This window comes from Lytechinus variegatus, chromosome 4, assembly GCF_018143015.1.
Source record: "Lytechinus variegatus isolate NC3 chromosome 4, Lvar_3.0, whole genome shotgun sequence".
Taxonomy (NCBI): Eukaryota; Metazoa; Echinodermata; class Echinoidea; order Temnopleuroida; family Toxopneustidae; genus Lytechinus; species Lytechinus variegatus.
Window position 1 is genome coordinate 65,717,928 of NC_054743.1, and position 15,689 is coordinate 65,733,616.

Sequence of the window (15,689 nt, forward strand, 5' to 3'; positions counted from 1 at the left end):
ACATAGATTTTTTGAAATACCAAACCACTGACTGTCCTTGTAAACTTGCCCTAATATATTAATTGACCCTTGAAACCAGTGGTTTAGACACCAAAAATTACATCTCCCAGGCCGATATGAAATGAGTTATGTCCGCTTCAGTAGGTTATTTCAGAATTAATTTTTGGATATACCAGACCACTGACCCCCCCCCCCCTCCTTTGTTACTTGCACCAATGTATCATTCGACCCATTTAACCATGGTATAGATACGAAAATCATATACGTATCTGGATATTGAGCAAACTATGTCGTTTCTTTGTAAGTAGCAACAACCATTTTAGATCCCCTTTTTGGAAGCCACCTTGGATTTTGAACATACTGGACCACTGACTGTCCTTGTCACTTGTCCCAATGTCTTATTTGACCATTGAAACCATGGTTTAGAAACCAAAATCATATCTCCCAGGTGGATATGATATGAGCTATGCCCATTTTAAGTATTAACAGCCATTTGAAACTCAATTTTTGGGAGCCATCTTGTATTTTTGACACCACCTTGGATTTCTTGACACACCAGACCACTGGATGTCCTTTTTACTTGTTCCAAAGTACTACTTTAACCTAAAAACCATTGAACAAAAAACAAATTTAAGCCATTTAGATAAATTATGGATTTTAGCATACGGCAGCCATTTTGGGCGCCATCTTGGATTTGCCAGGTACACTAAAGGCTTATAATTCACCTTTTTACCCCCTAGACCATGGAATATGAATCGAAATAGGATTCTAGGGTGGACAGTGAGTCAGTTGTATTAATTTTCAGTGAATGGCGGCCATCTTGGACGCCATGCGGACCCGAATACTGATTTGGTAGAATTTTAGTTATTCCTGTGGGTGTTTCATGAAAGGACTTGTCAGACAATTTATCCGACAAGTACCAGTTTATCCGACAGTTACCATAGGAACAGTGACTCTCAGCCAATCAGAATCAAGGAAAGATGTCAGATCTAACAACTTGTCGGATGAAAATATTGATGAAACACTCCCCTGAGGTCAAATAGTCCAAAAAGCCACTGAAAAAATCATTTGTTGCAATTTGTTCCAGGTAAGGGTACTTTGGTCGGATATTCACCCGTCTACATGCCTTAATGATTCCATCCAAAGTCAGTCCAGGATAGAAGAGGCCTAACCTTGTTTTTTTTTAAATATATATATATATATACACTATTTTTGATGGTTTCTTGTCAATTCGAGGGTACTGATTCCGAATTTGAATTATCCCACTCGTGTAACCTTGAGCATTTTCTGCAAATTGGCAAAATCCAAAATATGCAAATTACCCATGAAAATCCTAAAATTGTCCACACATTGGCTATGAAATGCATGAAATTGTGTGGCAGGAGTGGAATACTCTCTGAAAAAATAACTTTTGACAAAATATTTATTTTCCTAATATTCAAAATGGCCGCCAAAGGCCCTTGTATACTCTAGTATGTACAATATGAATAGGGGAAACTAATTTTCACAAAAAGTAGCACTAAAGTACAAAAAATCGCGATGTATGAACGAAGTAATATATGCAATTCATCATTACTAACGAGATATATCATTAGGGGAAGGTTGAGCGGGGTAAGTTGAGCATAGGGGCAAGTTGAGCCACCAGCCCCAGGCCAATAATGAATGAGTCAGACATTGTGGTGGTGTCATGTATTGATGACCCATAGCATAACCCCTAACCCCACCACATTGTTTTCCACTTTGAAACAAAAAGTAGTTTTTTAGAGGGAAAAATATGAATTTCAGCCAAAAAAGTAAAAAAGAGTGTGAAATAGATAAGTGCTTTATAAACACACATGTCTTTAAATATAATGAGGACATGATAACAACATTATTAGTCCAGGTATGGATCTTCATTCTTGTCATAGTCTTTTATATGATGGATGCATAATAAATGTGTGGATACAAAATTATCGCACTAAGTTCGGACTGGGGTAAGTTGAGCCAAACAGCATGGGGCAAGTTGAGCCATGGTAATTCCTATGGTAATGTATCTTAGAAAACAAACAAACCATAAATCGATTGAAATGCTGGCTGAAAGGAGTTAATTTACATGGCTGCTCTTTTCCTTTTAAAGGATGTTAGTATTTATAGAGAATTAGCAAGTGAAAAGACTTTAAACAAAAGATTGATATGCTGGTTCTCCCCTCATACATTTTGTACATAGTTTTTGTGGCTCAACTTACCCCAGAAGGTGGCTCAAACTTACCCCATATATGGGGCAAGTTGAGCCATTTGACATCGTTTTTTTCAAAGGTCACGATGACTTTCAGTGTGGGGATAGAAAGTTATATATAGGTGGAAAATATTCCGGAAGAATTAAATTTCAGGGCAAGGTACTTAATTCGACAAGATTTTTAATCATATCATTTCTAACATGCAAAAAGCAAAAACTGTCACAACTTACCCCGCCTTCCCCTATATTATGTCATATATGGGAACTTTTCTGTATCTTGATATTTCGTTTTCGGATTAACGAACATCGAGGTATAGGCAATTTACGTGTTTCGGAATTACGAACCTTCGGAATAAAGAACCTTCGGAATTACGAAGCTTCGGAATTACGAAGTGTAACCAAATATTTTGCAATGGAATGCCCAAAGCATCAGTGCTCACGGTCCAGACTTTTACAAGAGCTAATAGAAAATGTAGAATTCAACTCCATCCCTGCCTTGACATGTTTACAAGAAACATGGTTCGCTGATTTTGATATATTAGCAATTCCAGATTTCGTCCCAGTACTAAAAAATAGAGGCCAATGAGGAAGAGGAGGAATCGCGATATATTTGCATAAAACAGTTTCGTTCAAAGAAGTGAATTTCCCTCAAATCAAAGAATATCAAAGAATCGACATTTTTACTTATGACAAGGTCATTTCATTAATCAATTAGTATAATCCTTGTCAAAAGATAGAATTGCGCGATTTAGAAATTTGATTGAAAATTGTTCAAAAAACATAATTACAGGACTGGTGATTTCAATTCACACAACCCTCTGTGGGGTAGCATAAAGCGAGATAGTAATGGGACATTAGTTGAAAACTTTATAACAAAACATTATTTAGTAGTATTAAATGGATGAACACCTACAAGAATGGACATCCATACAGGGACAAGGTCTTACCATAATAATTCTATGGTCTTAACAATTGCTTCGAAGGATATTGCCAGCAAACTAAAATGGAACGTGCTAGGAAATTTCGGGAGTGATCACAATGTCATCAAGTGCCCACTGCGCGAAATAGAATATGTAGATGATAATATCAATCTTCATGGAAAGAATTGGTCCTTCAAGCATGTAAACTGGGAAATACATCGGGAAAGACTGAAACATCACTTAAGTAAAATAAAGATATTGCAATTTTCACACGATCTGAATATTCAAGATAAATACAATTTGATTTTGCAGATTATTGACAAAGTGGCAGAAGAAACCCTTCGCAAAGCAGGCAGAAATCGAAAAGCCAAAAACCCAGTTCCTTGGTGGACACTAGAATACCGAGAAGCAATTAAAGAAAGAAATAATTATAGAAATCGATTAAATAGACATTTTCGAAAGATGGACTTGGAATTGTATAGAAAAAAGTAAACACATGCTCAAAAATTAAAAAGACCGACACAAAAGGAATACTGGTTAAATTACTGTCAGTCTTTAAGGAGAACATCAAACTTAGGCAAAGTATGGGAGATGGTAAAAGTACTACAAACTGATTCAGTCTCAAAACTTATATCTCCAAATTTATTAACAGAAAACAATACACCAGTAGCTAATGCTCAAGAAATGGCAGAATTAGTTCCTAAGGTTTTTAAAACGACAGACAATCGATTAGACAATGGCGAGATTATTAGAAGAAATTCATTTGAAAATTTAATGCAAAATACGATCGAAGAAAGCTGCTCCCCTGAATCACCTCTTGATGATTACTTCACATATTATGAATTAACTAGCGCTGTTACAGAAATGAAGAATTCTGCAGCAGGAACAGATGATATAAAATCAATTATGCTACAACACCTACCAAAAATAGCTCTTCAGTTCATATTAGTTTTAGTAAACAATATTTGGAATTCCTCAATTCTACCCTCAGATTGTCATAATTCTACCCAGATCCCCGTACTTAAACCAGGTAAAGATCCAACGAACCCGTCTTCATATCGACCTATTTCCTTGACATCAACTTTCTCCAAATAGACTTGTATGGTTCGTGGAGCGATGCAGTATCCTAACACCAACCCAGGCAGGATTTAGAAAAAACAGAAGTTCTTTAGATCAGCTCCTTAAGATTAGAAACGGACATACAGAGAGAATTAGCTAACAAGGAGTATGCCCTAGATTTTTTCATTTACCTTGAAAAGGCATATGACCTTTTATGGAGAAAGGGAATAGTAAATGAAAAATGTTACAGTGGATTAATTATTTTTTACAAGATCGATATCGCAAGGTAAAAATTAATGGTCAGTTATCTTAAGTTTGTTGTGGAAAATGGAACGCCTCAAGGTAGTGTTATTAGTCTAATTTTGTTCAATGCAATGTTGAATGATCTAAAACTGATTTAAAAAAATCTGTAAAAAAATCTCTTTGTGCGCCGATGATATTGCCATATGGTGCACAGGCAGACATCCTGACTTTTTACAAAAGAAAATGCAGAAAGCTGTAAAAAAAATGAACAGTGGTGCTCAACCTGGAGTATGATTATTTCTCCTCAAAAGTCTGCTGCTATGATTTTTACCAATAGGCAGCATATAGAGGTAAATATCAAGGTTAAAGATAACTCTATACCACAATACAAAGAATATAAGTTTCTGGGCATTTGGTTTGATGTGAAACTCACCTGGAAAAAGCACATCGATTATATAAAACTCAAATGTTCAGAAAGAATAAAATTGTTGCGGTGTATAGCAGGAACAAGTTGGGGAAATAATAAAACGATTCTTTATATAATATACAAAGGTATTATTAGATCCATACTAAACTACGGATGTGAGTTATACGACTCGGCTAGCATTTCGCTAAAACAAAAATTAATTCAATCCAATATCAGTCACTGAAAATAATAACTGATGTAGTATATAACCCTGTCCTTGAAGCACTGCAGGAAGAATGTGGTGAAAGACCTTTACAACTAAGAAGAGAACCGTCTGTTGACAAATACATGTTTTATCTTTTTACAAATAGAGATGCTCAACATCCTACTTTATAAATTATCAAAACTTCCTGGTATATTGATCAATTTACTTGGAAATCAGGTCGTGGACCCTTTCTACTTAGAGCATGAAAGCCAAATGAAGAGATCCAAATTGAACAACTAAGCCAAAGAATATTACGAGAACCTATTTGGTCACATGAAATACCCAATATATCTTACTATATCCTTAAGATTATCAATAAACAACGTAACTAAGTACAAGATATGAAAAACTGTGTCTCAGAAAGGATACATACAAGATGGAAAGGTTAAAGGTCTACACTGATTGATCAAAACAAGAAGACAAGAGAACCGGCACTGCTTTTTATATACCAGAATTGGATATTAAAAAATTATATTGATTAAATTCTGTAAGTATAATGAGAGCCGAATTAACAGCAATGGTAATGGCACTTGATTGGCTAGGAGATAACAGAGGTATGTCCGTGGTAATTTTTTACAGATTCGTTGTCTGCTCTTCAAGCACTCGAAAGCAATTGAATACAAAACAAATTATTGTTTATATCTTGTATAAAATCAAATTTTTACAATCATATATTTATGTCAATTTTGAATGGATACCATCCCATTGTGGTATTCACGGGATCAAAGTGGTGGACCTTTTGGCAAAAAAAGGAGCATCAAAATAACAAGTTGAATTAAACATTCCATATATCAAAGTGGAATGGAAAAACCACATGTCTTTGATTTATAAAAAGATTTGGCAGGCTCAATGGGTATCCTCATCCAAAGGAAGACATTTATTTAGCATCCAACCCAACGTTGCAGATACAACTAGTTACCAAGGTCTCATTCGGTTTGAAGAGACTATGATACACCGGTTAAAACTTGGAAAATGTAAATTGAATTATTATCTGTATAAATGTAATCAACATGAAAATGGTATGTGTTCCCATTGTCAAGTTCCTAAGACAATAGAACATTTTTACTACAATATAAGACATATGAAAGAGGAAGAATTATGCAAAGAAGCCTGAAATTAAACAAGCCAATATCATATCTAGCAACTTTATTGGGAAGAAATGCAGATTATACAGTCATCCTGAATTATGTGAAAAAACAAAGAGATTCGAATATTGATCTTTCTCCATCTCTTTCACTCTCTCTCTTCCTTTTGTTCTGATGATGAGTGATGTAATAATTCCTAAACTACTAAAATTGAGCTAGCTTCTTATATTAGTTTGCATACTATGAAGTACAAAAACGCACAATTTCATGGTGGAGGTAACTAATCATAATTGCACCTCGCTATATGACAGGTCAGACTAGTCTAACGCCGAGGACAATGAAGCGGGAATTAAGCAACTGTAACTCGGAAAACGACCTGGCGAAGAAAATCTACTAGATTGAAGAGCGCCAACTAACTCCAACACCAACCAACCAACTTTTCTCATTCTCCTGAGGACGACAAGAACCCACTTGTCGAAACATCGAGATTGGGTGGTCCTTTTCAGGACCAACACTTGCCCAAGAAAGATACACACTGACCGTGAAACCTACTTCACTATTCTTCTTCGCCATGGAAACTTTCAGAAGTTATATCATTAGACATTATAAGATGATGAAGCTACTGTTTATAAATCAAATTTTCATTTGTATACCTATGTGTATTGATCTGTGAATTTTATTTGTTGAAATTAATTATTTTAATTTCAACAAATTTTCAGTACGTTCTAGGTTGTTCAGGAATATCATGTTTTCAGCTTTATAATGAAACTACATGAGGGATATGTCAGGCTCTCATAGGAATCCATGACACATGCTCCGGCGACGATTGCTCCGATGACAAATGCTCCCCAAAATGCGACATTTGCTACGCGACATTTGCTCCTCGACATTTGCTCCGTTGACATTTGCTCCGCCGGCATTTTCTCCGCCGATATTTGCTCCGCCGACTATTGCTCCGCCGAAATTTGCTCCGCCGACTTTTGCTCCGCCGACATTTGCTTTTCCGACAGTTGCTCCGCCGACAGTTACTCCGCCGACAGTTGCTCCACCGAAAATTGCTCCACATTTAGCGACAAATGCTACCCGAATGACACATGCTCCGGCGACAATTGCTCCGCCAATATTTGCTCCGCATGTGGGGACAGTTGCTCCACGACATTTGCTCCGCTTGTAAGGATAAATGCTCCACCGACATTTTCTCCGCATGTAGGGACAAAATAATTGCTCCGTCCACAATTGCTCCATCGACAGTTTCTCGGCATGTTACTTTAAAGTACATAAAGATAAGACCTAAGTAGAATACCTGCGACAAATACTCCTCGAATAATTGCCCTGCTCACGATTGCTCTACCGTAAGTTACAAGGCCTAAAGGAAGACAAGACACTTAATTGCTCTGACGGAAATATTTGTTACATCCTTTTGCATTACATACTTTTTTGTATTGTTTTGTTTTACCATTCAAGTTGTTGTGCCACTTTCACTGGCGTACCTACGGGGGGGGGGGCTGTGGAAAATCCCAGGTACGCCACTGGCCACTTTATATCATAGGCAGAACCAGGGGGAGGGGCCCGGGTCCCCCTTTTAGCGGAGCAAAAAAAGGGGGAAGGGGAAAAAACAGGGAAAAGAGAAAAAAAGAAGAGGAAGACAAGTGAAAGACTTGTAAAATAAAAAGAATCTTTCATATTTCACTATATAACTTTTTTGCTCGCACTTCGTGCTCGCATTGCCTGTTAGTTGATTTACATATCTTTGTTCAATATGGAGCTTATATATCAAGTTTGGAAGTCAATCGAACTTTCATTATTTTGTTTGATTTACAAATTGGTTGTTTTAAAGTGATTTTAAAAATGTTAGTTTTACGATCTGAACATTAATATTTTCTGCTCGTGCTGCACGCTTGCAAATGTTAACTTATCAGTTACCTTTATTATTTTCGTGTATTTCATAAAATTTTCAAAATATCCCTTTGCAGATCTGATTGTCAAAGCGCTGCACGCTCGCATTTTGATTGGCAAGTAATGTATGTCTGAATATTGATTATACAACAAACTTCTTAAAATCCACATTTCGTTGACAGTCTATCAAAAGTTTCGGCTCGCGATTTGCGCTTGCATTAATTGTTAAAAATGTGTATACTCATGCATCTTATTCATAATTACCAAAGTTCTTAAAATGTCCAGTTTTAAGGCCATGATTTCGTGCCCTACTTAGGCATATTAGCTTAATAAATAAGATGAATAATTTTATAATTAAGTTGTCCCTTTTGTTTCATCTCGCACTTAGCAAGAGGAATAGGAAGATCATGTGATGACTTGTCCTAATGATGTCCCGGTCTCTTGTCAAAACCCAAAGTAATACTAATGAAAAATATTAGCTATTTATTGAAAGTACGATCCATATTCACCTCTCAGTTTTCATACAAAGCGCTTCGCGCTCGCATTATTTGATTGCTGAAATATATAGAGTCTTCATGGCTAACTGCAAGCAGTCCTTAACAGGTACCCTTTCGACCAGTTCAAAACGTATATAAAAATTTTTTCTCGCGCTTTGCGCTCGCATTATTAGTGTTAGGAAGATCCCCAATTACTCATCCTTTACATAATTTACAAAACGTGAATAGAGTATCTCGTTTTAGGGCTCAATCTCGAAATTTTTCATCAATTGTTTAGTTGTATACCTATCCTGTTGAAATCACAAAAAGTGCTAAGAATGTCCATTTTTTAGAAATGTCAAAAAAAATCAGCACGCGCTTCGAGCTCGCATTGATTGTTAAAATATGTAACTCCTTCATGGCTAACTGCAAGCAAACCTTAATAGGTACCTTTTTGATAAGTTCAAAGCGTGTATTAACAATTTCTGCTCGCGCTTCGCATTCGTAGTTTTTATCCAGTTGCAGACACATCTTTTCATGATAACATTGTCCAGAATGATCAAATTTTAGGACAAATAAGGATTCAAATAAGGATTATGATATCATATATCTGTATTGATTTATCAGAATAAAGCAAAGAAGTGACTATTAGGACTACCCCTTCAAAGAAATGTTAAACAACGATAATTCCATATGTTCAGGGAGAAGTAAACTTTTTTCTTACAGGAAAATGAGGAGAAAATTTGAATATTGTATATTTCTTATAATAAAATACAAAAGAAATAGTGAGTGAGTGATGTCATCAGTTCTCTCATTTGCATACCGACCAGGATGTGCATATAACTATTTTGTGAAATTAAGCGAAACTTAGAAATATCATAACTTTTTTATTTTACATCCGATTTCGATGAAATTTTCAGTGTTACGCTTGTTTGATTTTTCTCTTTTTATTCAAATCAACTTTTTCTTGTGGTGGACATGTCCTTTAAGAGGAGAGTTGTTTTCACACTGCACGTAATTGAAGGGAAAAAATAATAAAAGAAAATGGAGTGAAAGTGACAGGAAACTTTTATTAGGTTTCAATTCCATTAGAGGGGGTAGGAAAAAGTGAAAACAGACCAAAATAGCATTAGACATGTTAGAGCGAGAAGAAAGAGATAGGAGAAGGGAGAGGTTGTAAAAGAAATAGGAACAGAAGTTACTAGGAATGCAGAGAAAGAGAAAACAAAATTTAAAAAAAACAGGAGAGAGGTACGGGGGAGAAGGTGGTTTTCAAGGAAAGAAAGGGAGAAATAATCGAGATAAAAGCGCTGATGGGAAATTTAATTTGAGCCAAACTATTTCTTTCCGCTGAGCAATTCAATAAGGAATGTTAAAAATATATAGAATAATGATAATGACCATACACCTTTAAGAAGCGTTGTTAGTTTGACACAAAAAACAATAATTATTCGGCGGAGCTATTATCAGCGGAGCATTTGTCATACATGCGGAGCAAATTTCGGCAGAGCAACTGTCCCTACATGCGGAGCAAATATTGGCGGAGCATTTGTCGCCGGAGCATTTGTCGCTAAATGTGGAGCGATTGTCGGTGGAGCAACTGTCGGCAGAGTAACTGTCGGCGGAGTAATTGTCGGTGGAGCAACTGTCGGCGGAGCAACAGTCGGCGGAGCAACTTTCGGCGGAGCAACAGTCGGCGGAGCAAATATCGGCGGAGCAATTGTCGGCGGAGCAAATGTCGGAGGAGCAAATGTCGAGGAGCAAATGTCGCGGAGCAGATGTCGCATTTTGGGGAGCATTTGTTACCGGAGCAATCGTCGCCGGAGCATGTGTCGGGTTACCTCTCATAGATCAGGAATATATGTAAAATTTGTCTCCGTAGTAGAAAATGAACATCTAAGTACAAATGAAAATAATATAGCCTAATCTCATAATGACCTTTTTTTAAAATAATGCAAACAAATATGTTCACTATCTTCACTCTCGCTGTTTTTTGTTTTTAAAATTTACCTCTCTTTCCACGCTCGCTCCCTCAAATTATTTAGTTCATTCCGCTACTGACGAAGTCAGTTTGTATTTTGATATATTTGTATTTTGTATATATTTCTCCCATGTGAAACAAAGTTTGATTTATCTTTAATCAAGGTAAATTGCCATTATGGTAACCTCTTTGTGCTTTAATGAAGGGTCTCTGTACTGTTTAAATAAAAATATTGTTTAATTAAAACGAGAAAATACAAAATGGATGGTAAGTTAGTAACAACCCATTTTTGATGATCTCATTTTAAATGAATTTTTGAATGAATCACAGTGCTATGCTATTTGTTTCATTTTATTTTTCTGTGCAATTATTGATTCTCCATTCGTATTCATAAAATGAAGTGTTTGCAAGAATGTTGGTTTAAGTGAATTTAGCCTACAAATTCGAAAGCATAATATGGGGTGCAGGAAAAATTACTAAGAATCAATTATAGCGTTCCTTGAAATGACAAAAAGACAATCGTAGTAAAGAAAACACTTTATTGATGATCTGTAATTTCTGCTAAGATATGTTTTGGATGTTTTTATTTCCTCTAGCGTGTTATATATTTTCTCTCTCTTCATCCTCTCCTCCATTTTGTAGATAACATTGTTCATGCCACATCTTTATAAATTTATATAATCTGTTGTCCTTAATATGTATTTGTACGGCATACGAACAAGAAGAATTTCCATGTATGGACAAGAAATGAATACTTTTACTTTCTTTAAATTAATATCATGTTTCCACTAGTATGATGACTTGTCATCGATTGTGTTCATTTTATTATTTGTTCATCTATTGTAGGATAAATGCAACACGAGCTCAACTGTGACTGATCTGACCGTTACTGATAGGACACGAGAAGGATGGCAGGATTGTGGTTCGATGTTTGACAATGTGAAGAGGATCACCATACAGGTACGGGGCATGATCAGATGTGACGTCATCGAGAGGATCCATCTACCAGCAGCGACAGAGCTCACCATTCAAACATATGAGTATGCTAGGGAACCGGCTTCTCTCCACGATGATCCAACTTTACTCCCCAGTGCTATTCACAAGGTCTCACCTCAGCTTGTCAAGGTCACATTCACAGATCTCAACATCGGTAACAGTGAGATTAGAGACATCATTCAATCTTTTAGATCATCGGAGGACCTCAAACATCTGAAGATCCTAAGGTATGATACATTTAGTATATGTTAATACTCTGTTGGTTCATGGCGAGCGTACATCCTTTTCACTTTGTCAAGGTGTGTTTTTTATTGTGGAGAATATGTATTTTGTTAGAATTACAATGTATAATATTAACCTCTTTTGGAGCTCCCTGGCCAATGCTATAAATAAAATTATAAAAAAAACAAATGACCATCATAGAGGGGGGGTGATATTTACCCTCGTAAAAAGATAAAGGGAGAAATTATTATGTTTTATTGAATAGTGAAAATATAAGAATTGAAATAAAATGAAATTTATTTTTTTGTTCGTTTTTGCTTTAGGATACGCTTTATACACATACATGTATTATATATAAGTCATATTTATGAATTATGAATAAAAACGAAAAGGGAACGCTAACCCTTGATTTATTGTACGAAATGTAAAATATTTCAATTATTATGGATTGAATAAGGAAACACTTGATCAAATAATATGATAAGTATCATGTTGGGTCAAGCCGTGTTTAGATGCATGTAGACTATATGCACTGTAGGAAGAAATGTGTCATGTATTATCGTAATTGGGAAAAGGGAATACCCTAATTGGGTACCGCCATCTTTTCCCTCATTTGCATAATACATTTGATGTCTTCTTTTAAAGCAAGCGAAACATTGAGAGTTCATAACGTTTCTAATTTTGTTCCTTATTTCGATGATGGGATTTTTTTTTAATTTCTAATTTTGTTTTAGGTTCTTTACTTTTCGGGGTAAAATAATATAGGGTTTGAAAAAGCGTAAATACAGCATTCAATGTGAATTTGCTTAATTTTTTTAGATTATAGTTTATAATTAATTTAATCCCCTTTGAAACGTCTGTCTACAATTTCCTACCTTATGTATTGGCATAATTATGTTATCTCAGGGGCGAATCCAGCCTTCGCGAATGGGGGGGGGGGGCAGAAATATTTTAATTTCGAGATTTACATGTAGACCTTCATGTTTTGTAAATCATTAAAAGGATGAGAAAATGGGAAGCTTCCTTACATTAAAATGCGAGCGCAAACCGCGAGCAGAATTTTTTTATGTACGTTTAGAGCTGATCAAAAAGGTACCTATTAATGACTGCTTGCACTTAGCCATGAAGACGTCACATATTTCAACAATCAAATAATGCGAGCGTGAAGCGTGAGCTGAAAATTTTTGACATTTCTACGTAAAGAATGGATTTTTTTTAATAGTGAACAGGATAGCAATATAACTAAACAATTGTTAATTTGATGCGAGCAGGGGAAAAACGAGATTTAGACTAAAAACGGGACATTCTATTCACGTTTTGTAAATCATTAAAAGAATGAGTAGGGGATCTTCGCACATTAATAATGCGAGCAAGCTCGAGCAAAAATAAATCTAAATAATCTTTTATCATGAAATCAAAACGAGTGCGAAGCGCGAGCTTAAACTACATGTATTTTGTATTTAGATCTGAAAAAAAAGAGTTTTGACATAGGACCGGACCGGGACATCCTTAGGACATGTCATTTTAAGCACGAGATGAAACAAAGGGACATCAATTATTGAATTATTATCTTATTCATTAATGCCTATAATGAGGGCGCGAAATCTGATAACATTATGTCCTGAAAACTGGACATTTCAAGCACTTTTGTAACTATAAATAGGATGTATCAGTTAATATATCTAAACCATTAAATCGAGCCAAAAAAATTATACACTGGCTTGAAAAGGGGATTTTAAGTAGTTTGTTGGATAATCAATAATGAGACATTCATATCTCGCCAATCAAAATGCGAGCTTGCAGCGCTAGCTGATACGTTTTTACAATCAGACCTGAAAAGGGATATTTTGAAAATTTTATGGAATACACGAAAATAAAAGGTACCTGAAAAATCAAAATTCGGCGAGCGCGCAGCGCGAGCAGAAAATTTCAATGTCCAGACCATAAACTGATATTTTTACAATGCACTTTTTAAAAATCAATTTGTAAATCACACAAAATAATGAAAGTTCGATTTCCGAGATGAAATATGTTTTGTACATGTATATCGACTTCCAAACTTGATATATAAACTCTATATTGAACAAGATATGAAAATCACCTAACAGGCAATGCGAAAATTTTAAATAGAGACATGAAAGATTCTTTTTATTTTCAAAGTATTCCGCTCATTTTATTCACTCGTCTTATTCCTCTTTTTTTCTCCTCTATTTTCCTTCCTTTTTCCTTTGTTTTTTTCTTTTCTTTTTTGTCTTCTTTTGTTTTTGCTCCGCCAATAGGGGGGGGGGGCGAACCCCTCGGGCCCCTACCTGGATCCTCCTGTGGATAATTTAATATCGTGTAGCCCTTACCAATCATGTTCAAACATGAATTAGCGGAATATTGTCTTGCATTTCCCCTGGGGTCACTCTTTTCCGATGGTCCATGGATTGGGCAATGCTCTTCTAAACTTTACAATTTAACCTCTTATAACGTGAACCTACAAGAAAGAGACATTCAAATGTTGTGGGTCTATCGTACATGCGTAAACTAAATTATTTTGTCTCCACCTTTACCGTTGTTTAACTTCGCTTTCCCTTGAGCCCATCCAACAAATATCACCCTTCCCCATTATCATGCAAAGCAGGTTTTTACACTGCAAAAAACTCCGATGTTGATTTAACACCAGCCCGGAATCTATATATGTCCACACAAGAGAAGTGTTAAACAACACCAGTTTCGTTTTGGTCTAACACCAGATAGGTGTTTATACAACACCAATTAGTATTAAAACAGCATCGGTTCGATTCCAAACTGGTGTTGTTTCAATACTTCCCTGGTGTGGACATATATAGATTCCGGGCTGGTGTTAAATCAACACCGGATTTTTTTGCAGTGTACGACGAATATGTGTTCTCTTCATATTAGATTCATAAGATGTGGGACCGATGAGAGTTTATATTCTTCTTGTATTGACTCCAATGGTGAACACAAGATACAGGTGGAGATAGAACTTGACAAACCAGAGGGGTAAGTAACGAGACGTCATTTATAAAAAAAAACTTCCTTTTTTCCAACATATTCAAATTCCCTCCCCAGTCGGGCTATGAGGGTTTTTTGTCGCACCTGCATAGCAGAGGCGCCACTTTTCCGACGGTGGCGTCACCACCAAATCTTAACCAAAGGTTAAGTTTTTGAAATGATAGCATAACTTAGAAAGTATATGGACCTAGTTCATGAAACCTGACCAAGGTTAATGAAGTATTACCAAGTATTACGGAACATCCTGCATGACTTTCACGTCACATGACTAAGGTCAAAGGTCATTAAGGGTCAATGAACTTTGGCCAAACTTGGGGTATCTGTTGAATTGCCATCATAACTTTGAAAGTTTATGGATCTGACTCATGAATTTTGGACATAAGAGTAATCAGGTATCACTGGACATCCTGTGCGAGTTTCTGGTCACGTGATCGAGGTCAAAGTTCATGTAAGGTCAATGAACTTTGGCCATGTCGGGGGTATTTGTTGAATTACCATCATATATCTGTAAGGGTATTGGTCTAGTTCATTAAACGTGGACAAGAGTAACCAAGTATCACTGAACATCTTGTGCGAGTTATAGTAGTTTTCTAAGTCAGCACTGCTGCTATATTGAATCGCGTGATGCAGGTGAGACCGCCAGAGGCATTCCACTTGTTTTTATAGCGTATTTGTTCGTGCCAAAGGCTGTCAAATCATATTCTTATGTGTACAAGTGTAATAAAGTTCTTTCTCATTTATACAGTTAGCAATGATAGCATGCACACATGGTATTTTACTATATTCAATCTTAGATCATGTGATATTAATCCAATCCCTGTCTTGTGCTCGTCTATCTAATCTCATAATCAACATTCAGAAGGAAAAAACATGTTCTAAAATACTTAATATAGAGAGATATTGA

General features: G+C 36.0%; 1 protein-coding gene across 1 annotated transcript; it reads left to right on the top strand.

Moving 5' to 3' along the window:
* Positions 1–11,383: 11,383 nt before the first annotated feature.
* Positions 11,384–14,777, top strand: LOC121413166. The gene is made up of 2 exons (XM_041605928.1): positions 11,384–11,769; positions 14,672–14,777. The coding sequence occupies exons 1-2, from the start codon at positions 11,474–11,476 to the stop codon at positions 14,775–14,777; spliced, it is 402 nt and encodes a 133-aa protein (XP_041461862.1). The 5' UTR covers positions 11,384–11,473.
* Positions 14,778–15,689: the final 912 nt, after the last annotated feature.

Excerpts from the sequence above, each read along its gene's own strand:
- LOC121413166 (XM_041605928.1), top strand. The coding sequence starts at position 11,474 with ATGTTTGACAATGTGAAGAGGATCACCATACAGGTACGGGGCATGATC. Across the intron at positions 11,770-14,671 it reads AAACATCTGAAGATCCTAAG|ATTCATAAGATGTGGGACCG; the intron begins GTATGATACATT and ends TCTTCATATTAG.